Raw genomic sequence first — 24979 nt, forward strand, 5'->3', positions numbered from 1 at the left:
CAAAGTGTACCTGAACTTAATTTACTCAAGGGCCAGACTCAATGGCATACCCAACAAACCCTAACAGGAAGATAATAAAACACTGCAGTCCTCACTTTTGAATCAAAAAACAGTTTAAGATAACAATGCTGCTGAAACCTTGCCACAGAGCAAAACAAATGATTTCCTGGCACTTGTCTTCTTCCCTCATGCTCTAGTTGGTACTGTGGAGGGCTTTTAGTTAGAATTATTAGGACACACTATGAACCTTCTCCATATTTGTTCTATTATAAGCAAGTTTTGCTTCATCTATTTTATGTTGAAGCAAGCTCTTACATCAAAGAAGCTATTTAGATTATTCTTTTCACCTTTCTTTAGTAGCAGTTCTTGAAATTCAGAAAGCATCATCTCATTTTGAATCTCACATGGAAAACCAATTTATATAAAACTGAATAATTACCCTAAGTATTATGATACAGCACTACTCATGTAATACTTAAATTCTTATTCATTTCACAAACAAGACCCAATTTAAATATATACTCTTGTAGCACAGATTACAAACCTCCTAATTCTCTTATGCGTTTCAAGTAAAGAAGTGAAATGATGCAACTGAAGTTATTTCAAAGGCTTTCAAGTTCATATTGCTGTTCAACTCTGAGAGGGAATCTTCTGGTGCTATTAACAGAAGGTACCACAGCTTTTGAAACCAAACAGTGAACAAGGCAATTCTTCCAGGAAGCAAGCCCAGCTGAGTCTCAGTGGAGCCAGGCCAAAGGCACACGTGTACACTACAGAAATGCGAAACACAGGGAATCAATCAAGTAGGTTTTTTATTCAGCTTTTTTAATCTGTAACAAAATCCCAAGGATGCAAAATCCATTTCAGTAATTACGCTTTTTAAGCTTCTTTCTCTCTCCACTGCTCACCATACATTTAGTAAGCTATATATTCCAAGATTTTTTATACCTTACATCTGAGTATGATGCAGCAAAATTTTTGTGTAAAAAAAAACAAACACCACAATAGTTCAGTTAAAAATATTTGAAAAATATTTAATACTAAACTGGTTCACTGACTAATGTAAACCTTTTTTTAAATAATCAAGAAACTTCAATTTCAGGCACTCTATTTTATGGCAAATATCATAGCAAATTTCTGTTTCATCGTTCCAAACAAAGTAATATTCAAAACAATGTTTTCAAGGCACTATTGTTACGTGCAGTTACTTTCCCTACCAAAATTTTAAAAAGTCCCATTACAAAGTTTTACAAGTTCTTTTTAAAGCAAAGGTAGTATTCTGTAAAAGATGAATTTTAGATCAGCTACATTCTAACAGCAGTTTATAGGAACTTCACAAAACAAGTCTCTTACATCTTCAAACTAGATTTTACAAACCTGATTGTTATGCGATATTTTCTTTGTAATATTTAAAAGGCAATTTTGCCAAGTGTTAAAATGTCAAGGGTTTGCACCAATCTTATTCACAAAGGTACGACTACAAAAGAACCAGTTTCCAAAAGAATGACCAGCGTAGCCTCAGTCAGGAATAACTCATTCACGAGCTTGTCAAGGCACGTAGTACTCAAAATGTCAACACAGTAACAAAATCTGCATGTTTAAGAATGCTCAATAATGGACAAAAAATTAAGCATTCTGTTTTGCTGTTGAAATCTATGTGATACAATTAATTCAATTATTATCAATAAGGTTTTAATTTTTAACGGTAGTCTTTGGTTTACGGATAGACAGCTAAAGTACACTCAAAAAGTAGTTCCTGGCATAACTATAATGCAAAGGAAAAAGAAGGTGATCAAAGTAAAGTGGGAACAGTCTGTGGACACTATGCTTTAGAAGAGGCAAGTTCCCTTACATTCTGCATAGCTGTGCGGAAAACAGAACTTGTTCAAGAAACTCAATTGCTTCAACTCAAGAACGCCACGTAACATTTGTTGACAACTCCTTCCCCCAGAAGGCAGGATGAAACAGCATTCACTGTTAGTCCATTCAGAAGTCTTCAGTTTTTAAAACAGTGTTTGTTATGAGATGGGTCTTCTGGAATTATAAACTTTAACACCATTCTGCATTGAGGAGCGAGCGTATTTTGTCAGAAGTGCACCAACTGTCTGCTTCTCTGAACATAAGTCTCTACAAAGGAAATAAAGCAGATGATACTGATATTAGAGGTGTTCTCACACATAATGATTCAGTGAAATGCTTGTAAATACAGGAGGAACAAACTGGACAAAGGTATTGGGGGAAAAAAAAAAGCACAAGAGTAACTGTCACAACGCTTACCTAAAGTTTAGAACTGTGAAGTTTAATCAACAGGAAAAAAAAACGATTTACTTGAGAAACAAGGAATTGGGTTTGGTAGTTCTTTTTTTGTTTATTATTATTACTACTGTTCTCTAGAGAGCTTGCAATCTAGCACAACAGTTTTTGAACTAGTTATTAAAGTTAGAGTAAATTTAGAGATCCTCCTAAAGAATTAATGCAGTTAAATCTGGTTTATCATCTACATCTGCTCACGTGTATCCTGACTGGGCTTTCCAGATAGTATTATAGTTTAAGACAAAAAAGCAAAGGATCCAGTATACGAAGCTCTACTGGCTCTGTAGTTCTTCAGTTGTAAATATGGAGACTAACTAGAAATTTCAGGATATTTATCCTCTAAGTTAAGTCTGCCTCAATCAAGTCAGTCAGAATTATCTCCTGTTTAAATTCAGTGGGATCAACAAGTTAAAAACAAATATAGCTACAGCTCCCAGGAGAGGGGATATTATTCATACAAAACTTGTAGTAATTTAAAACAAAACAGAAGTACTAAGGCAGTCATAGCTGATAAGAAGTCAGCCATGCAAAAAGGGAAGAATATCAACACTATTTCTATCATGATGATTCTGCCTCACTTTTTTTTTTTTAATGCAATGTATCCTTACTGTATATAAGGGGTTATATCCTCTTCTGTCCACTTTTCCCGTACGCTGAATAAGCTGTTGAATCTTTCCTGATTATCTTCAGGTAAGTCTTCTACTTTTAGCAGGAAGATGGTCTCTGGTCTTGAGTTTTTATCCAGAAGAGCCAAGCCCTGTGTATCAGCATCAGAGAGAAAGTGTTAAATAAACCAAAACAATTTAATTTAATTTGTTCTAGCAACAATCCACAACGAGTTGCCCTCTGCATCTCCAAAGTCTTCTAGAACTGCACTGATAGCAGCAAACTAAAAAAATACCATAATGGTGCTGTTTTTATTGGGAATACTTATCATTTCCTTTATGACAAGAAGGGAAGGGAAACCCATCAAGTTCTGACACCTCCCCATCTCCTTTCAGCAAAAGGATTTTCCTAGTGCTTGCCACTGTAGAGGCTGTCGCTACAGTCTAGTCTACAATAGCTTCTGCTTTAGTTACTTTACCAGTATTAACTGTACAGCTGCAACTTCTCTTCAAATAGAGAAACATGTTAGACTTACAGAAGCCTGAATCATCATGATTCTGCGCTACTGACACTCACAGAGGATGTCAGAAGCAGTACTGAAAAGCTGGCAGAAATAATACAACCAATCCCCAGCAACTGATAACATCTAGATGTGACACTCAGCTGTGCCTACTCATGGAAGACTCCTCCCTTCTGTTATGTGTTTACCTTAAGTTGATCAAGCCTTGTTGTCATCCCCTCAGGGACACTTTGTTGCCAGACTTCTTGAAACTCGGCCAGATTGAATTTAACTGCATTTTGCAAAAGCATTTGTGCTGTAGCTCTGCATATTTTATCTTCACGCATTTCAAAATAAACCTCCCCTGCTGAGAAACAAAAGACACAGTACGGTGGGTTCTTGCTTTTTGATAACAGAACAGAGAACAGCCTCAAACATCCATTCTGTTCTACAGTCTTCTACAAACCAGCTATTCTGTTTTTATTTTTCTGGGGGAGTAACCTGACTTCGTATTACTTCAGAAAAATGATTGTTGTCTTCCCTTTCTGAAGAACAAATTATGCAGATTATTATGTGTGTGTGCAGCACTGTCTGGCTGCTGCATTCATTCATATCACTCACTGTATTTGCAACCTCCCCCCGCCATCATCATCTTTTCCCTTCTCCACAGGGACACTTTCTCCTACAGTTTTCATTCCTACTGGCTTGTATTAGTGTTTGCTGCCAGCGCTTGAACAATTAAACAAAACTTATTTCCTTATTCATCTTTATATTATGGTATGACAAAGGAAATAAAGAGAATCTATTTTCATTTTCTTGGCTAAAATTCTCTGCATGTCAGGCACGAACGCTACCTTCCACCTTTTCAGTCATCTGCACTCCCTGTAATTCAAAACTATTCTTTGTCAACATGCCTTAATACACTAAAAAGACAACCTGTATCACTACAACTTCTCACCTGTGTACTTCAGTCAAAGGTGAGATGAAAACAGCTATGGAGAATAATTTAGGTGAAGGCACTGAACTATTATGTATGCACGTGAGAAAAGCAGTGGAGAGGTAGGCAATACAATCAATGGATCTTGCTGTGCAGTTCAGGGGACTAAGTCTAAGTTTCTACTTCAGGCAAGCCAAATTCACATTCCATGGACTGTCTGCAACAGCACAACTACTTGCTTAAAACGCATGACATCCAAGACCTCCTAGTGGAATATAAATTGGTTTATAAAGTGGCATATAAATTCTCAATGGAATATTTAGATGGAATATAAGAGAAATTCCATCTAAATTTTAGAAGCACTCTGTTTTCAGTCACAAAAGGTATTGCTGGTAGGCACCTAATAGATCACTTTAGGTACCTCTTTTGGTTCCTGAGTTTTCTCTAGTGTCTCATATAGTTCAACAGTCCATTTTCCTATGACCTTTCTCTTAACAATTTTACTGTGTTTTTTTTTTTTTGGTTCACTGTTTGCTTCCTCCTTTTACTGGAATTGTAGCAAATTAATATTTTAATATCCTTGCAAAATTTTCAGTTACTAAAGAGTAACTATTTTATTTTTAAAATTTAAACATACGTGATTTTCCAACCTTACCATCATCAGTGTATTTCCTTCCATAGCTTAAAAGAATATGTTCTATCATCTCTCTGGAGAGGAAAAGAAAAAAGAAGCTTTATAACTTGCTTTTGCCTTTGTATGTTACCATTTCCTATTTAGATCAAAACCAATACAGTTTCAAAAATATCTGTGAACACACTTGAAACTGTTCTTCTGAGTTTGCCTAACCAGTTTCATTAGGACATAAAACAGTTACCAAGAAGTTGTAAACAAGTACAAAAAAAAAAAAAAAAAAGGGAGAATGGAGGATGGGACATTATAGCCTAACTGCAGATGTAACACCAAAAGCAAATTTAATTTTTTTTTTTGCAAGCCAAATAAACATAAAAACACTCCCTACTGCAAACTTGAGATTTTGTTTAAATGGTAACCTTAAATTATTTCATGACTTTTGATGTCAGCCTAAAAGTCAGCTCTTACGAACTGAATTCAGTATTACATCAGAAATACAGCACCATCTGAGACATCACAGAAGAGAGAAACTGAACATTTGTTGGCTAGCTATAGCTTCAAAACTAGTATTTCAGCGTGGTCAGCAGCTTTAGGCTGAAGTACACATTACTTCCATCAGTTACAACTCAGTAGTAACGTCTGAGGGTTGGACCAGATGAACTCCTTAAGTCCCCTCTAACCCTCATCATTCTGTGATTCTGTTTCTACTTTTGAACCAATTACAATGGTATGTGTATACTACCAATACTCACTAAAAGCAGTTTACAGAACTTTCTGTCTAAACAACAGAACACAATCTCTTGTAATCCCCAAATCACACTGTATGCACAAAGAAATAAAATTCCTATTACTTCTTTATTATGTAGAATTAGTAACAGCTGTAATTAAAAAAAAAAGATAAGTGTAGCCAATTGAATGGTGCAAAAGTTTTCTTTTTCCTATCCCTAACCCATCTGAAGCAATACCAATAATAAATAGCAGTCTATGGGTCTGGCCACAAAAACATACGTAAAAGAAATACTGAGACAAATCATGGTGGTGACTTATAAGCAATCAGCAACCTAGCGAGACAGTACATTTGGAACTAATCCATGCCTCCAAAAACGCTAACAGTAGTGTTTTCCTGGGTAGATACAGCAGAGAACTATTAATACCCTTATGTATTTTAGAGCCAAAGAAAGTTTATCATTAACACCCTGATAACTGAAAATTTGAGTTATAAAAATGTAATTCTAATAAATAATTAATAGTGATTTAACTAATAATGATTATAGACAATTTTAAGGACTAAAAGTAATTGCTTACGTGGGCTCTAGAGGTCCAAGCTCCTCAAGACATGTACGTAAAGGAACCTTACTTAAAGACCAGGACTCCGAGTCTATCAGCTGAGTCACATGATTCAAGAGTTTCATCTCATAGTCAAATTCTAAAATCCTCCAATATCCTGCCAAATAGAAAAAAACAAAACAGCGTTAGAAGAAAAGGTTAACAGCTTAACTCTTATTTCCCAGATGATATGTTACAGCAGTCAGGACATTTCGGTCACACCTTTACAAACTGCAGAGCATTCTGACCTTTTCAGGATCAAATGCAACCTGCTCTAGGGAACCTGCTTTGGCAGGGGGGTTGGACCCAATGATCTCCTGAGGTCCCTTTCAACCCCTACAATTCTGTGATTCTGTGAAATGTAAGAGTAAGCACAGAACAGTAAGATCAAATGTAAAGGAGCAATAAAATGAATTCAATTTTTCATAGCTGTTTATGTAGATTAACTGCCACAGATAAAAAGACGCTAATTCCATCCTGAGATGAATCAGACCTGGAAAAAATAATTATTCAAGCACAGAACTGCATGAACAGAACTGATTGCACTGGTTCTGCGAAGTGTCAGCTCAGGTCCAGCCAAGAGCACAGAAAACCAGATGAAACAAAGCACAGACCTGGTACAACAGCGCCATGCAGTTGTAAAGTGACAGTTACCTGTGAGATTGTCCTCAACCAACTAACGGGACACTATAGAGAAGATAGAGCAGAAAGCTTCCGAGCAGTGCTCAGGGGTGGGACAAAAAGCAACAAGCACAAGTCTTGACAATGGAGCCAGGTACTAGAACAATTTCTTTCACCTTGCGGAAAGTCAAAGCCCAGAACAGCCTGGACAGAGAGACTGTGCCACCTTGGAAATGCTCAAAACCCAACAGGTGAAGTCCCGAGCAACCTGCTCCAGGTTGTCACTGTTCTAAAAGGGAGGTTTGGACCTGAAAACTCCACCCCATACAATGACCCCATGACTCTAGGATTGCTGTCACCTGGCATCCAGGTGAGGGTTTGGACTTTGCCAAGTACAGGACAAGTAAGAGTTGTCCCAAAGTAAGTCACCTGCTCCAACCTTACCTTGCATAGCACAGAGACTTCTGAAATAAGCCCTGTTTGGGAGGAAGAAAGGACTATCAAAGGGCTGGCTATGCCTACAGATCAACTATTTTTGCCTCTAGCTGTGCAGAAAGCTGTACACATTCATCCATGAAGGGGACAACCACCCAAAAGATATTCATGCTATGGGTGGGAAGCTCTGATGACAGTGCCTCTAGAATCAAAGAAGGAACTACACTGGTATCCTGGTTTCAGCTGGGATAGTTTATTTTCTTTTGGTAGCTGGTATGGAGCTGTGTTTTGGATATAGGATGAGAATAATGCTGATAACACACCACTGTGTTAGTTTTTGCAGAGCAGCACTCATCCAGAGCCAAGGACTCCCCAGCTCCTCGTGCTGCCCTGCCAGTGAGGGGCTGGGGATGCCCCAGGAGCTGGAGGGGACACAGCCAGGACAGCTGGCCCCAAATGACCAAAGGGACATCCCACACCATCTGATGACACGCTCAGCAGTAAAGCTGGGGGCAGTGGGTCAGGGGGGCTGCCACTGCTTTCAGACTGGCTGGGCATTGGTCAGTGGGTGCTGAGCAGTCGCACTGTGCAACTTGCTTTGTGTACTTTGCACCCCTTTTGTTTCTGTTCAGCTGTCCTGCTTGATGCCTGCCTCGTTTTACCTTTTTAATCACCTTCATAGCAGCAGAAGATATAAGAAATATGGAAGCAGATTTTAGGACCTTGAACTAACTTGCAGAGAGACAAGGGTATGGAATGAAAAGATCTTATTAGAGAAAAAAGATATTTGGGGAGAAAAAGCAGGGTTATTTCCTCATGAGTAAAGAATATTCTTTAGAGACAAATACCTTTAATTTTACAGGCATCTAAAACCTGCAACTGGTGCATTACTTCTTCTTCACTTGCTTGAACCATACTTAACAAATCTTCTGTTGTATACTGCAACAAGGAAAAAAAGGACAGAACAGGTTATTCTTACTCCATCTTTGCTTCATCAACTATGCTAAATGCATTATACGAAATAATAAAAGACTTGGAAGATCGATTTTTTTTTTTTTTTACCCAAACTGAATTTTCTAAGGCTTACCACTCTCTGACACTTCTCCTGTCACTTCCAACAGTTTCTCAAACGGTTATTCAGTATAAAAAACAGCCTAACTACAGGGAAGCCTTTGTGCCATGTGTACATATTCCCAGGATGTCAAACTAGCTTCAGAAGGCATCTGGATTGTCAAACTAGGATGTCAAACTAGGCATCAGAAGTAAAGCAACACAGCAAGAATGAAAATGGAATGTGTTCTGTCTTCATTAAATCACATTTTAATCTGTGATATTCGAACAAGTTTACAGAGACTCAAAATCTCTCATCACCTTTGGAGGTCAGAACTCAGTACCTCCACTGAGGAAAAGCCCCCGGCGTGACCTCAGGAGTTGTCTGTTGTGTTTTGATGTCTGCCAGCCAGTTAGCAGACATGTAGCACAGAAGCAGCCACAGCACACGCCGCTTCTTGGAAAACAGCTGGTGAAAAGGGAGGGCACTCTGGATACTAGTGAAGATTTACGAGATGTGGGAGGAACAGAAGGTATCATGAGGAGTAAAGTAAAGGGAAAGAACGCTAGACCTAAGCCCATAGGAAACAGGGCTTAATCAATTCCTTTATTCACCTGACAGTCTTTTTTTAATTAACTCTAATATTAGAATTTTGTTGATTATAGCCTAAGAACATTTCCTATCAGAAAAACAGTATTTGGATTGAAGTACTTGCTACAGGAACACAAATAGAACAAGCCAACACTAAGTCTGGAACATACCCTATATGTTAGGAAAGCATTTAATACAGAAGGGCCTCCTCTTCCTGCTATGCCATTCCCATCAGACAGCATGCTGAAGCATCATTAAGCTACGCAGCGCTGAACTTGCAGCAGTATTGCAGCAAGGGATTGCCCTGTTAAATAGTACTTAAATAAATACTGACAGCACTTCAGAGCAAATCTATCCCCAGATCAGTACGGGTGTTTGAGAGTTCAAAACTGCCATTCAGTTAACACCCTGCACACTTTTGGTCCACTTAGGCCATGTCAGCACTCTACCAGCTATCATTTCAGCCTTTTTAAGAAATCACTGCTCTCAGCTAGGATGCTTTTATCAGCTGCATCACCCTTGCAAACATAAAAGGGAACAGGTTAGTATCGCGGCCATTACAGCCATTTCCAGCTAAGGATAGGGAACACATTAAATACATTAACTCAGACACACGTAATCATTTGAGTATGCCTTGCCACTTCATTGTAAAATTCAGGATTTTGACTTGGTGCATCCTGAGCAAGCTGTGTATTAGCTTGTTTCTAAGTTTTCATGTAGTTTGCTAAATCACATCACCATGTGCCAGGCTTCCTTACAGTACCTCCTTACAATGGTACTGGTTCCTTGGCTCCACAGCCAGTGGCTCCATGGTTCTCCATGTATGACACAGTACAAACAACTGAAAGCTGTAAGAAGTTCACATTAAACCACTAAAATTGAGCAATTTGTTTTCAAACAAGTTAAAGGTGGCTTATTTGTTGCCAACACCCGGAAAACACTAAATGTAAGCAAACACCAAAGTGGAAATCTTTACACTATTATTTGGGATTCCAGTCAGAAGCAGTCCCATAGAGAACTCTGATTAATTTACAGTTCCATCAATAGCATAGATGAAATTTGTGTACATTTATCCGATACATCCAGTTACTCTTCAGTAAGCCGATATATGAAAAATTCTCCTTCAAAACAAATGCAGATCGGTCTTCAAACTAAGCACTAGTGTTCGGAAAGACAGTGACATGGTTTTATGGTATTCACCTAATATTATCAATACATATTGTTGCGTATAACGTCTTTTTGTGTTGCTAGCCTTTGTCTAGAAATTATAAGCATTGATAATTTAAGCCTTTTTCCTTCTGACATCCCTTCCTAGAACACTTTGTGGGAAAATGAAAGATCAAGAAGGCAATGCTGGGTGAACAATTCTGTAACAGTTCAGAAATTAGTCTGTAAATCAAAAGAAGCAGAACTTCTAAAGGAAAAAAGTAACAGTTATGTTTGTACATTCAAGCACACACAGATGGTTTATTAACATCAGCTTCAACCAACCCTCGGTATAAAATGCATCTAAGCTACCACCTGTTTGTGTGCACACGCGGTGGTGCAGTTATCTCCATTATTTTGATCTTAAATTGGATTTCCTGGAAACATAAAAGGGGAGCAGGAAAAAATTTTAGTTGTGTCTTCCCTTCCTGTAGTGTCAGTCTCATTCTCTGCCTTGTATCATCTTTGTCATTCTCTGCTACTCCCTGTTCCTCCTTGTCATCATAAACTACTGATCGGCCAATGACTTGTATGTGGGCATCCTGGACCTCATACTTAGGTCAGACACAGCATGTCATACGTGACAGCCCCAAAGAAAGAAAAACTGTATTATACCTTCACAGTCCTATACCTCTCCCCAGGTTTTGAGAAAGTTCAGAAGCATGTATTCAAGAAACTCTCCACATAAAAAGGGAAATCGCCAGCCTCTTCCAGTGTCCTTCCTTTTCCTCTTCTTACTGAAAAGCTGATAGCTTACCTGTGAGTCAACGGAAGTGCTAATAATTACCAACTTGTAGTAGGCTTAAAAAATTAACTCAAAGCAGCACTGTGGAACATCAAGGCTGTTTTTCTAGTTAAGAATGTTTCTTTACTTTTATTTGCCCATTACCAACTTCAAGAAAGTGACTTACATGTGACACTGTTGAAGTCTGATCTTTCCCACTATCTGGTCCTTCATACGGATCTTCCGTTAGAAGCTTCCTCAGTTTCTTCAGTTTAGGCCGACATCTCCGCAACTCCCAATAGTTATTGGAGAAGCCAGCAATCTACAGGAAAACACAGGGACATTTTAATGTACCACTTGGATTCACAGGAGCTTACCTAAACATTTTCAGCAAAAAGTTTTAATCTAGTCACTGAGAAAAAAAAAAAAAAAAAATCTAACAACAGGTGAATGAAACATCACCATAATATTTTCATCAGAAAATTACCACCAGAAGCAAAGAATAGAAGTCCACGGTTGTATGATAAAAAAATATTTGTAGTGCATATGACAAATGGACCAGCTCATCTCTGCATATAAATTATAGGCTGTCATGATGGGATATATTACTGCACAATCCTTGTCAATATTTCCCCTTAATGCTAAGCTATATTACTGCCATAAAACCCCTCCTGTATTACCCTGTTTCCATCTTCTCTGATTCTTCCCATTTTGGGATCTACTCTGTTTTTTTTAATCATCCCAATGACTCATCCTATCATTAAGCTCAAGTAAAACAGACATTAATGAGATAGTAGGCTACACTTTCATACAACTAACAGAACATCTCTGTTTCTTACTCTGATTCAACACACAGATGTAAAGTCTCCAACAACAAGCTCAGGTGTAACTGATTCAAGAATACCATCTAATAATCTTTACCTTCAGAGTAATCTGAACGCTTTATCAGATTATTTATTTATTTGGTAAAGAGCTCACCATTAAAAATACAACAACAAAAAGACCCCTGAACTTTGAAATAATGCTGACTTCACAAAAGAAACGGTGATGTTTTGATTATTACGTTCATCCAAGGACATACAGGATTACTCTTCAATGATGTCATTATGTCCATTACAGCAAATAATGAACTAGTAACAATGTTTTCCTAACTATTTTTTTGGTAGAATTTTATTAACTACACTTCAGAGGAGCAGAGAACAATGAATTCTTTGAACTCAGAACTCTAAAATCATCCGCTCCAACAAATCTTTCCAGATGCTAGTTGAAAAAGAGTAACCTTTGAATATATTTCTGTATTTAAAAAATAATACTCAAGTGTGACATGGTATAATCTGCCTTTTGGGGAAAGCGTTCATAAGAATCAGTTTACAAACAGCTTATTTTCAGCTAATACTGAAAATTTCAGCTGCTAACACTAAGAAATCAGATATTCTTTGAAAACTTTTAATACCTACCATAAGTAATTACTATTCCCTCAAAATAAACCGAAGTTTGAGCTTCTTAGAAACAATAATTATCATACATTATGGATAAAGTTTGGTTGCCTAAACGAGGGCCCCAGAGCCATTTTGGACACCCTAAGGTACAGTATGCCCCCTGTGTATAAAGCGTGTTTATGAAGATATCCTCCTGAGACTGGTGGACATACGAAGAACCTACAGGAGATCTGTGTCCTTCTGGAATGGCAGCTTGTAGCTAGACCAAGACCACAAAGCATCTAAAGTGGCATTGGAAGTCTATGTTTAGGCAACTGAATCCTACCCAGGGTTTCACATAAGCCTCCTGTATAAAATACAAAAAAATATGGAGAATACGGGATTAGAGAATTAAAGCAAACAAACAAAAACCCAGAAAGGCATACCTGTGAATGAATAACAGTGCCCGATGCTTCATCTGCATTCAGCTCTTCTGGAGTTTTGCAACCAGGAATAAACAGCAGCATATTTGAGGTATCTGCTATTTTCATGTCGTAAGTTTTATCTTTGCTGCACAACACTGCTTGTTCATCCTTTTCACCACGGATTACCAGGCTAAAAAAAAAAAAAAAAGCACAAAAAAAATAAAGATGTATTTTTACCTCTGTTTCTGGATGAACACCTATTAAACACGTGATTTTTTTTCTTTATATTTAAACATTGGTAAAGCCATTATAAACTACATTTCTATTTGGTAGCAGCAGTCACAATATACCAAAACGTAAAGTTGTAATTGTCATTTTATCTAAAATATCTTAACACTATGTCTTTACCTCTCCTTTTTTGAGTTTTCCCACTCTGAAAGACAGGTATTCAAGGCTTTTACGCAGACCACAGCCTAACCTCCTCACCTGCCTATTCACACAAAATCCCCGAATCATTGAGTTAGTAATGCTTAACAACTGAGCCAGCTCACTAACCTCAGAAAACAGATTATAGCTAGATCTGCTCCTTACTGAGGACAAAGATTAGCCCATTGTGAAACAAAAAGCAAGTAGAAGTTGTCTGTTGGGCAGCGTCCTTCAGATAATTCCCTCAGACAAACTTACATATTTTCTTGCAACTCATTCCAGGCAGCAAACACACACAAAGAAAAACAGAACACATACACACAAAGAAAAAACCAACAACAGAACAACAACAACAACAAATAGACTTCTATAAAATTTCCAGATAAAGAATCTAAAAATCCCCTTCTTCAGCTCACATACTTGACTACATGGAGATTCTTAGCAAGGGCATGATAATACCAAAGCAGGGCCACAGCTCACCTAGGCTACACTGATTTTAAGTGCTCAGTTAATTAAGTGCTCAGTTTCAATTTAATCAATCTGCTAATTTTGATTCCCAAAGCTTGCATGTGTGAACAAAGCCCAGCTATGCCCCGAGTGGTCCCCCAACCACTGGCACCCCAGCCATTGTCCACCCAGCACCGACAGCCTCACTGACGGGCATCTCTGAGGACCTTTTTCTTTAGGGGGAGCTCTAACGTTGTATCATCTAAAACATTTTTACTATATGGCTAGCGTTGCAGTTGATAAATGAAGACATTTTAAAACCATCTCAAAAACTTAATTCTCTGGTGTTAGTGCCGAGGTAGAGGATGTCACAAAACCACCCCAACGTTTGCCAAAGCTTCCCTCACTGGCTTGTTTGTGGGGTTCTGAGGCGCTCTGCCACCTCAGCCCAACCTCAAGCTCCAGCAAGAAGATCTCAAAGTCTGCAGGACTCTTTTTAGGATTTCCAAATTTCTAGGTGTCTGCCTTAGGACGCCTGGCAGGAATCCCTTCAATGTTCCAGCTAAAATCTCAGCAACATTTCTTCCCTAAGCCTACTTTTTCCACATGGAAAGAAAAAAAACAAAAGGTGCAAACACTCCCCAACGAAAGACTCAGAAGATTTAGGAAACATTTGTTATTTCTATTACTAAAGCAGCTACCCTGACCGGACCGGAGGCAGCCCAGGGGCAGAACGCAGCTTACTTTCCCCCCCTTGCCTCCCCCCCCCCCCAACCCCACTCGTTCCAGGGGGAAGCGGTACCTGGCCCCGGCCTCCAGCTGGGCGCAGAGGCCGGGCTCCAGCTGCAGCAGGCAGCACTCCCCGGCGCCGGCCGCCCCCGGCCCGAAGCTGAGGCACTGCGCGGCCGGCAGCAGCTCGGCGGGGCTCAGCTTGGCGGTGCGCAGCGTTGCCTCCACCTCCTCCCGGCTCCGCATGGCGGCCGCCCGCCCGCCCGCCCGCCCGCGCTCGCAGCGGCGAGAGGCGGGAAGCAGCCGGCGCCGTGCGCCCGGTGGTTTGATGCTGTGGTTGTGGCTGAACTGCGTCCGGAGCGATCGGCGGGGCGGGCGGGTCTGAAGGGAAGTCACCTCAACCCACCCAGTATCCTGACTGGTTGCAATAAAATCTCTCTCTATGCCTATAAAATGTCATAAAAATGCATAAAATGTCCTATTTTACCACAGTGTCCGAGGGAAGGCTCGATTCTGTGGGGGAGCAGCTGCCCCGTGGCTCGTTGTCACCCACTCGTGCTCCTTCCCTCATGCTGTGGGGTCTGGTAGCTTGCTGAGGGCAAGCACCCAGTTCTCCTGTGGCCAAGTTGTCCCTCAGGGAAGACCATGACACGCCAAGTTCAGCTCGTGTAACCCTTGTGATTTAAGGTCCAGCTGTGTTTCATGTAGCACGAAGAAAAACCTTAAAGTGTAAGAAAAAAAAAAAAAAAGGGTCAGGAGACAGCTGTTCACCAACACTGGGAACCGGTCCTCTCTGTGGAGCAGCAGAGGCTGACACGTCTCCGCCTGGTCCTTCTGGGCTCAGTGAGGTGTTGCTGCAGGGCATGTTAACGCTGGGCCTGGCAGTGTGCCTCTCCTCACTGGCATTGTGTCCATTAGCTAACTGACTGCTTCACAGAATCACAGAATGGCCGAGGTTGGCAGGGACCTCTGAAGATCATCTGGTCGAACCCCCCTGCCGAGCAGGATCGCCTAGAGCACGTTGTACAGGATGGCATCCAGGCAGGTTTGGGATATCTCCAGAGAAGGAGACTCCACAACCTCACTGGGCAGTCGTTCCAGTGCTCTGTCACCCTCCCAGTGAAGAACTGCCCCCTCACATTCAGCTGGAAATTGTACTCCTTTGTAATCCTGTGTACTCCTACTTTGCATGTTTCTGCCTGCAGAGACTCGCTTTGCTCAGAAAAATTCTGAACCAAATGACCCAGACAATGGGAGAGAGCAAATAGGTTGGGTACACAGCTGGCAGGTATTAATGACTGCTACACGTGACAGAGTTGGACATTGTCTGCCTTCAGAAGGTCCCTTGCTTGAGTAGTGCCAGGGAATTGGGCTTGGAGAAAACTTGCACTGAAATAGCGAGGGAGCTACCTCTATCACCAGCATTGTTGCTCATTCACAAACTCAGCCATCTATCATATTTTCATGCTATATTTCAGGGGACCATGGTAGTCAAGTCATTGTGTACATATAAAACCTGAGGCACTTTAGCTTACGTTGGTTTCTAGTAATGCGTAGGTGCAAGCTGGTATGTGTACAGTCTTACTTCAGTTTCATAGAATCACAGAATGGTTTGGGTTGGAAGGGACCTCAAAGACCACCCAGTTCCAACCCCCTGCCAGGGGCAGGGATGCCACCCACTGGATCAGGTTGCTCAGGGCCTCATCCAACCTGGTCTTGAACACCTCCAGGGATGGGGCATCCACAACCTCTCTGGGCAACCTGGTCTAGTGCCTCACCACCCTCTGATTGAAGAATTTCCTCCAAACCTCTAATCTAAATCTCCCCCATTACATCTTGCTTCAGTATAAGTCTGTTCTTACACACCTCTAAGCTAAACCAGAAAATCACTGTTCTACCACGTAAATGCTCACACAGTCACTAACTGTTTAAATAGCTGTTCAGTTAAGTTGGTTTTAATTTATACCTTAATCTGTGTAATTTTTTCAATTAACTTGCATGCCCATTTCTTCTTCTTTTTACTTTCCACTCTGTGGAATAATAATAATAATAATAATAATAATAATAATAATAAAGATTCAAGAGAAATCAAGGAACTGAATCTAACATACAAATTTATGGAGTTTGCATATTTGAATTACAAACATTTTTTTTTTTAAGTTTGAACTCCTAAAGTTCATTTCTTGAAACAAAGATGAATCAGCTAATGAATGTGGATTGCAGAGAGAATGAGGAGACACTGAACAGTCAATGTTGCTGTCAATTGATAAGAAAATGCACATTATGCTAAGGGAGCTTGGTAGGATCCTGAAATTATTTTATAACAGTCCTGTGGGATTATTGACTTGCTCTGGAGTTGCTGCAGCTTAAATGAGTGCTATTTTCAGTTTGAGGTGTTATGGTGAGCTGAAACTGTCAAGATCCAGGAGCATGGAACATATGGCCAGATGATCTTGAAGGTCTTTCCCAACCTTAATGATTTTATGATTATGATATTACAAGCAGAGGTGAGACTCACCTGTAGCAGAATGGAAGAGTTGAGGAAGCTATTAATTCACCTATCATCACTACCTTTACTGATCACCAGTTCACATCAGTCCCCCAACAGTGCACAGCTGAGGCTTTAAGTAACTGCTGCGAGTGCACAGCTGAGGCTTTAAGTAACTGCTGCGAGTGTACAGCCCAGAGGTACGCCTCTTGTGGCAGGTCTCAGAGTGAGAAGTAGAACTGAAGTGCTGACCAGCCTGCGTCCTCAGCAGGGCTGGGGAGGGGAGGCAGGAATGTGTCCTGCTTGTAAGTCAAGTACCAAGCAACATTAGCTTTGGTGTACTTTTTCAATTGACTAATGTTAATGAAAATTAGTGTTAACGGAATCTGGTTGACTAGCCTTGACTGAAGTTAGCAAAACATTAAATGGATTGTTGAAGATTATTATAGTCTTGCCTTTGAAGTTCTTGGCACTGTATAATGTTTCCCAGGGCTCAAACATCAAGGATGTGAACAGCAAAATAAATCAAGGACAGCTGTGACAAACCGAAGAAAGTAAGTTCAAATAACTCCAAAGCTCCACAACTAAGATATAAAACAATGAACTGTGAGATAACATAACATCTGCTATAACACTACACATCACCGGTGTCAATTCTAGTCATCAGGCACCACACTGGGAGGATGACTTCCCAGGTGTGATTTCAATTCAAGTGCTTAGGAACTAAAATAAAATGTGTGAGAAAATTGGGCGACATGTAATGGGGTGTTTAAATGTCAAAGAAAGATGCACACAGTAGAAACTTCTGAGTGACCTTCAAAGTACAACTTAGGTAGCTGTGATAATAAGATAACAGCCAGCACTGGAAAAACTGGCACAGTGCTGAAGTTGAATACCGTAACAAGTTATCAGCCTGGTGATAATTACACAATTAAGAGTTACAGTTGCTGGAAATTATTCTGTGAGAGGCGCTGCTTTATTAAAACCTCACAAACCTTAAATCAAGATTTATTTTTTCAGTTGAAATGCCATCTGCAATATTTAAAATTAGTGTTCATGTTACATTTTCACCCATTAAACACCAGTTTCTCATTGTTTAGAAATATCTGTCGGAGGATGCGTCCATCATGTTTCAACACAGAAGGTGGTCATGGGAGCTGGATCTGTAGGTGTGACTGGAGACCCCTGAATGCCATTTCAGCATCTGTCATAAACTTCTGTGAGACACTGGCAGAATAACAATCTACAGTGAGTGCACTACATTTCCTTCTTAGGAAAATAAGAAAAACAAACAAACAAAAAAAACCCACACAAAATATAATTGTGCCATTGTATAAATCCGTGGTGCACACCTATCTTGAATAAAGCATGTCATCTGTAAGCCACTACAGGAGATAAAGAAAAGGGCCTCCTGGTACATCAGAGGTACAGACAGGTTTTTGCAGAAAAAGAAATTAAATTGATTAGATCATTTCAGCTTGACAAATATAGAGAAAGGAGATACAAGAGATGTATAAGCAATTAAGAATGTAAGGAAAAAAATATTATCTATTCTGTCTCAAATGTAAGAACTGGGGAATACCACTGAAATGAACAAGTTATGGATAACAGGAGAAAAGACCTATACAACATGTTGTGGAACTTGTGGGATGTTGTGAAGGTCAAAATGAGTGTGATCCACAAAAGAGTTGGACAAATTCACACAGGCTGATTTTTGTGATGCTTGTCCCTACTAACCACGAGATTCTGGTTTTAGCTATAACTTGGAACCCTAAATAAACTCAGACCCCTTGAACCACTCTTCTCTCTCCGTTGGAGTTGGTTATTGAGTTACTTTTACTCCTTTTTTTTTCTTTTTTTTTTTTAATTTTTAATTCATAAATAGCTAAAATAGCAGTGACTTGCATGTTCTATGTTGTAGGCATTGATTAATGCCTATTATCATCTCCCACTAAAACAGTCATACCTGATGATGTCAGCCAGCAAAGCATCATGAAGCAAGAGATGAGTCCAAGACTCAAACAGGGAAAACTTCAGCCAATTAGTAAAGAAACCAGGTAGCTCATTGCTAACTCAGATAAGCACTTTCTCATCCATTTTAACAGGCCAACAGGGAGATGCAAAACAGTTACATTCAAATTAGGAGAGAATAAACAGACGTAATCAAATCTAAATATTTGTGTAAACTACACAGTGGCCTGGAGTATCTCACTGACATAAAAGAGATTCTGTGCTGGAAACACTGGAGAACAAACAGCCAAGCATAAAGCCAGAGAGCACATGCGGAAATACCTGGGGAGCAAACACCATCAATACATTTAGAAAATCAGTTTCAGAGTTTCACAGTGCGTAGCTGCAACAAGCACAAAACCCAGATGCCCCGTGCTTACAAGACAGCTAAAGCTTCCTTTGCTCTTTCCTTGCTTTTCCTTCCTCTTTCCTTGCTATGCTATTTCTTCACCAGGCCAGCATAGCTCTATGTAATTGCAAACAAAGAGGGTCAGTCATGCCATACTGATGTTGTTCATGGTAAGGAAAGGTAAACCTGGACAGCTTGGTACCCAACCTGCACTCACAGCTTCTCCTGAATCTCAGCCAGCCGGCAAGGACATTTGTAGTTACAGAGCATGTCCTCACATTGTAAACACCAGTGCAAGGGGTGGCAAGGTGCTGTGATTTCTGTTAACATCGGCATGAAAGAACAGGATGGATTTTTTCATGAACATATTAATTATAGGGACAGAGTTTAAATCAAGAATACATGTCATTTACTATGTAAGTACACCACAAAAGCCTTTTGCTTCATCTATATTTTCTGGCCAGATCTTCAGAGAACATCTGCCACTGCAAAAATAGTCGTTCAGGGTCAACTGCTTGTTGGCAAAATTAAGAGCAATACTTTTATTGCATGCCTTCTGAATTTAATCACATAATGCACTCACCTCTAGAATTATTTGGAACAGTGTTATCATAAATAGAAAAGTTGCTGCAAGCAATAACACTTAAGAAAGTATAATAGATAAATGGAATTAAATGTTTTTTGTTTGTTAGTTTTTTTTTGTTGTTGTTTTTGTTTTGTTTTGTTTTAATACTGTGTAGAGTGTTTTTTGGCTAAATTTCAGTCTGGAGACCTTACTAATAGCGACATAATAAACATAATTCTCTGTCATCTGGCAAGTTATCATATGGCCTTGCTTCTTGATTAACTGCAATCTGCATAGTAGTAATCTCAGAAAGTGGCTTTTTGCAGTTAATGTATTATTAGTTTTTGAGACACTGGTAGGGCTAAGCATTACAAGTAGATCCCAGCAAAAGTTCCTGCAGACAACAGGTCTATTACATCTGTATGAGTCTAAAATTAAAAATAAAAATCAGATAATGTGAAAATCATAGTCAGGTAAAATACAGCGTATTATGCAAAATAATTAAAAATAAATAAATCAGGAAGATGCATCCAATATTCCATTCATGGAAGAGTATGTACAGAGAAGTACATTGACACGGGAAAATAACTGAAAAATAGCAGGATGAAAATTCAAAAATCAAAGGCTGAGAAGTTTGTTAACATGTTGTTTCATTACTTTGAAGACTTCTTGGAATTTAATCCAATGTAACCTAGGTTCACATCCACCTTATAATGTTGTATGCAACATATGGCTGTTTCATACAATAATCTCAACTCTCTAACATCACCATGCGTGTGGCATATCTGCTTTTGATGGTCCATTGAATATGTTGGCGGTGAGCTGCAGCACCTGCCGGAGCACTCCTCATCCTCAGTGGCCTCAGGGACCATAATGCCATTCTAGCATCACCCTCATAGGTCGAATAATTAAACCTCAGGGTGTAGCCTTCCAAAAAGTAGCAGTTAGCTCCATTCTATCGTTCTCAGCTTTCTTCCTGGAGCAGGCTATTCTCTTCCAATCCTGCTCCCCAATATACTTAGGAGACCATCTAGTCTCTAGTCCTTTTTAGTCCCAAACCATCTGCTTGACAAGAAACTGCAAAAAACCCTGAAGACATCTCTGCAGTAAACATTTTTTTCTGAAAATCCTAACTATCTGCATTTTTTTTTCTCCTGATGCTAAATGCTAGAGATTGTCATGGGGCTAAACTTTTTTTTTTTTTTTTTTTTTCCATTTTAATCACGGTGACAATGAGTAACTGGAATTTTCTTACAATTCTGTGAGTAATGATTAGTACTGAATGTATCACAAGAGATATCAGTGTCTTGAGATACTGAATAATTTGACATCATGGGGTAAGCTGTAACTGGGCCAACAGAAGTAACTCTGTTTTTGTTCGTCAGATGTGTTGGCTTCTCAGATCTGCATTTACTTTCGACTCAGAAAATAATTTCATTGCCTGTACAGTGAGGAGGGATCCTTGTCATCTCATCTTCCCACATCGAGGTGTTGGAAGCTGTGTGACCAGTTTTGGCATGGACCTTGCCTAACAGAACTGCATTTCCTCAGGAAATTGGTAAGTGGATAATGAGGCTGCTCTCATCTTGAACTGCTTGAGATGAGATGCTGTGTGAGGCTTGAGGTGAGATACTGACCTTCAAGCCCTCCTTGGAGAGCTAGATGAATCTTCCCCCAAGATTTAATGATTTGAATGAGAGAAATATCAAAGGAAATAAATTTATTTCTCACCTCCCATCTCAGCCTGGATCTGTTGCTACTGTCTTTCTTTCAACTTCTCTTCAATGCCTGATTCTCTCTCCCTCTTTTCTTCGCGTCCCACTTCTTTTCTTACTATCCGTCCTCCCCATTCCTTTCTACATCTCATTCCTATATTTTTATCTTGTTTCACACCACTTTCTTTGGTGAATATAGCTTGTGAAGTTTTCTTTCCAGACATAATGAAGAGACTGACTTTCTGATGCCTTTTGCCTTTTCTTTTTTTTTTCTTTTTTTCTTTTTTCTCCTGCTGAGATGTTGAGAGCAGGACAATGCTCCTACCACAGCTCAGCATTGGCAACATTGTAAACAGGTTCTGTATTTCAATAGTCCCAAATTCGTTCCTATGAGAAAACCTTGCTATGGTTCTGCTTCATTGCAGCTGTGTCTGTTGGTGCTCCTTCCACCAGATCCTTTGGTATCCAGTTTCCCTGTGCAGAGCTGCAGCAAAGCTATTTCTTTGTAAAGAAATAGCTTTTGTAAAGAAATAGCTCTGGTGCTCTGTAGCACCTTAAGTACCTTCTTTTTAATGCAATAAAGGACTGGTCATACCTGATCATTTTGAAATATCTCAGTACAATGTACCATCTTTATTTGAGAAGCATGCTCTAGGGAGTTTATCTCATTGCTTCAGCACTCCAAGAGATCTGTAAATACTTTGAGAACACAAGAAAAACACTTACTTGCAAGGCACATTTGTAAAAGAATATTAACTTATCTAGTATTTTACTGGCTTTAGTTTTTCATTTTGACTACATTGGGGAGTTATTTCTCTCCAGTTCACTCCGGAGAGAAATAAATGACGGAGTCAAGGACTTTTGTGTTTGCAATCCTATGCAAATATTGTATTATCTAAAGATTATTCCCTTATACAATTGCTGTTAGCTTCATGTAACAGTCTTTTTCCTTTGTCGAGCATCAATTCACAATTACTTGACCGGCCTTTTCGCACTTAATTTCCTGAAAGGACCACTGGGTGGCAGAGTGATTATACACATGCCTACTGGAAACAGTTTATTTCACAGACCTCGAGAGACCAGAGTTAGGCCTGCCAGAATAGCTGCTGGTGGTGACCATCCCAGAAGAGGCGAGTGGCACCATGGGTTTGTAGCATTTTGGACGTCTCGTGGTGGCGGTGGCACGACTGCAGTGTGCTGTGCCTGTGCCTGAGGTCCACCAGCCTGAGGAAGAGCTTCACTCACGGACGTTCCCTAGCACCGGGCTGTCTGTGTGCTGCACGGCCTTACCTAACGGCAGGATGTGATGTGGTTAATGATGGAGACAGCGCTGAAACCTCTGCTTTGTGGAGTACTGCTTGACAAAGAGTGTTTGTCTTCATTAAATGCCTCATCACTCCGAGGGGGGTAGGAGTCTATCTCGTAGCAGCAGCTGTTTGGCAGCCCATCAGCCTGTCTGCATCTGTTCCAGCCACCAGAAAAATACCTCTGCAGATAGGTGCACACCGCCTGCTTGCACCCACCACCTCTCCTAATCCCTGCGGTGCCCTCCCTCGGGCAGGGAAGAGGCAGACTGCCTACAGCAGCGTGTGCTCCATCATGGGCACCCTGGGGAGAGCGACGTTTAGTCAACAGCAACTCGGGCTGGGAGGTAGAAATAGGTAGCAAAGGACTAGTAAGGAACAGTGTCGTAGACTGGATCTCAGCTCTTAGGTGTTGCCTCTCAAGGGAGAAAAAAACAAAGTGCCTGTGTTCAAGGGTGGTTACAGTGCAGAGTCAAACTGTCAAAGTTCAGGCCAGGGTGGTTTAAGCAAACCTTATTGATCTTGCAGCCAGATATCAGAGCATATTAGCACAGATATAGCTGGGAGACAGCTTAAAAAGGTGTCTCTTACCATTAGCTAGTAGGTGTTGTCTTCACACTTGGGATGTGGTTTAGAAACAAGCTTCTTTTCAGCTGTCAGGAGCACTTGCCAGCTGAGTCACACCCCCAGCCCGTGCAATGATCTGGATACTGAAAAAGTCTTGCACTACAGCCTGGGCTAAACATGTGACGTAGGCATACTGCAGGCTGAATGAGTTCATAACTACTGTCAGTTAAATGCAGAATTAAATAAGAGAAAGCAAAGCAAAAACAACAATAAAAGAACTAAAGGAAATGCATACGAAATCTTCAAAGATTAAGATTTCCATCAGTTTTACGGGTGCCTTTTGACAGGGAAATATTCTTGTGATGCTCAAAATTAGGAACTGTTACAAGATTACTGAAAATGCAAAATAAGAGCAATTAGAAATGATTCCTTGTCTAATAGGTACATAGTCTTATAGATACTCTAGTGTAGCAGAACAAATGTCATCATTGAGAGTGCAGAAAACAATTACACATGGGGTAACAACAAATGCTAGTTTAGCAGAGTGTATTGTTAACAGAGTTATTGAGTCTACAGGTCTGATATAGATCTCTCTCTATTTTTTTTTCTTGAAGCTGTTCATTTGCATAAAATATTTCTCTGTTCACACGAGCAAGCACTAAAGCATGCGCCCATCTCATGGTCGTGCTTTAACCATCAGCCTGCACAGGGGTCTCACTGTCTTTGGCCCAGTCAGTACTTGAATATTTAACACAAAATGAAAAAACTGAGGGGCTCAGAAAGGCCCTTACAGATCATCTCTGCATATCTCAGGATCAAAATGCCTTTTTCTGTGCATTTCAGCTTGTTATTATAACAATTGCACGGTCAGTGACACATGAAATGTAAGAATCTGAACAGATACAAGCCTCACTCAAGTGCGGAAATGTTAGACGGATTGTGATAAAACCCTCCTGTTATCTCACCGTGGTGGCTTTTGCAGGAACTTGGATGTTATATTAGAAAAAGAGAAGTTTACAACATGCTTTTTTTTTTTCTTTCTTTTTTTTTTTCCTGAAAACTTACTAACTTTTCCTGTGGTTTATCACATGACTAAAATTAGCTTGGCCAGATGCATTCAGTCCTTTGAATCACACGAGCACTGATTCTTCTGACCAGTTTCTAGCAGACAAGTTAAATTGTTCAAACTCAGAGCAGCAAATGAACAGCAATGAATGTAATCTATGCACTGCCAAGAATGGGAAATACTATTGTACGTACCATGAAAAGAGGAGGGCAGACTGGACAATACCTGGTAGTTCCTCTGGTTTCCCTTGCCAGGCCCCTGGTACTAAGGAAGTTAACCAATTGAAACACAAAGACAAGTGACTTCTCTTTGCAAATAAGCATGGGAATATAGAAAAAAACCCCACACACTCATTTTCCAGGAGTGTTGCAAGAGCTACTTAAATAAAAGGTCTACTTAAAGGCCAAAACCCAATTTTGCATGTCTTCCTCAGTAAGAGAGGAACCAAGTATTTTTAAATTTGAGGTTTACATAATGCTGGCTCTTACACAAAAGATGTCAGGAAAAAAACAAACTGTAAACCAATCGAA

The 24979-nt window shown here is 39.9% G+C and overlaps 1 protein-coding gene across 2 annotated transcripts; it reads right to left on the bottom strand.

Annotated features, from left to right (window-relative positions):
- Window positions 1-794: 794 nt before the first annotated feature.
- Window positions 795-14746, bottom strand: DSCC1 (DNA replication and sister chromatid cohesion 1). 2 transcript variants are annotated; one of them, XM_066990700.1, is made up of 9 exons: window positions 14459-14746; window positions 12805-12973; window positions 11128-11262; window positions 8217-8307; window positions 6292-6430; window positions 5011-5063; window positions 3628-3782; window positions 2922-3070; window positions 795-2127 (listed from the first exon to the last, which is right to left on the bottom strand). In XM_066990700.1, the coding sequence occupies exons 1-9, from the start codon at window positions 14629-14631 to the stop codon at window positions 2019-2021; spliced, it is 1173 nt and encodes a 390-aa protein (XP_066846801.1). In that variant the 5' UTR covers window positions 14632-14746; the 3' UTR covers window positions 795-2018. The 2 variants fall into 2 exon arrangements, with proteins under 2 accessions (XP_066846801.1, XP_047927293.2); XM_048071336.2 differs by having other exon boundaries at window positions 3628-3785; window positions 14459-14711.
- Window positions 14747-24979: the final 10233 nt, after the last annotated feature.

Source organism: Anser cygnoides, chromosome 2, assembly GCF_040182565.1.
Source record: "Anser cygnoides isolate HZ-2024a breed goose chromosome 2, Taihu_goose_T2T_genome, whole genome shotgun sequence".
NCBI lineage: Eukaryota > Metazoa > Chordata > Aves > Anseriformes > Anatidae > Anser > Anser cygnoides.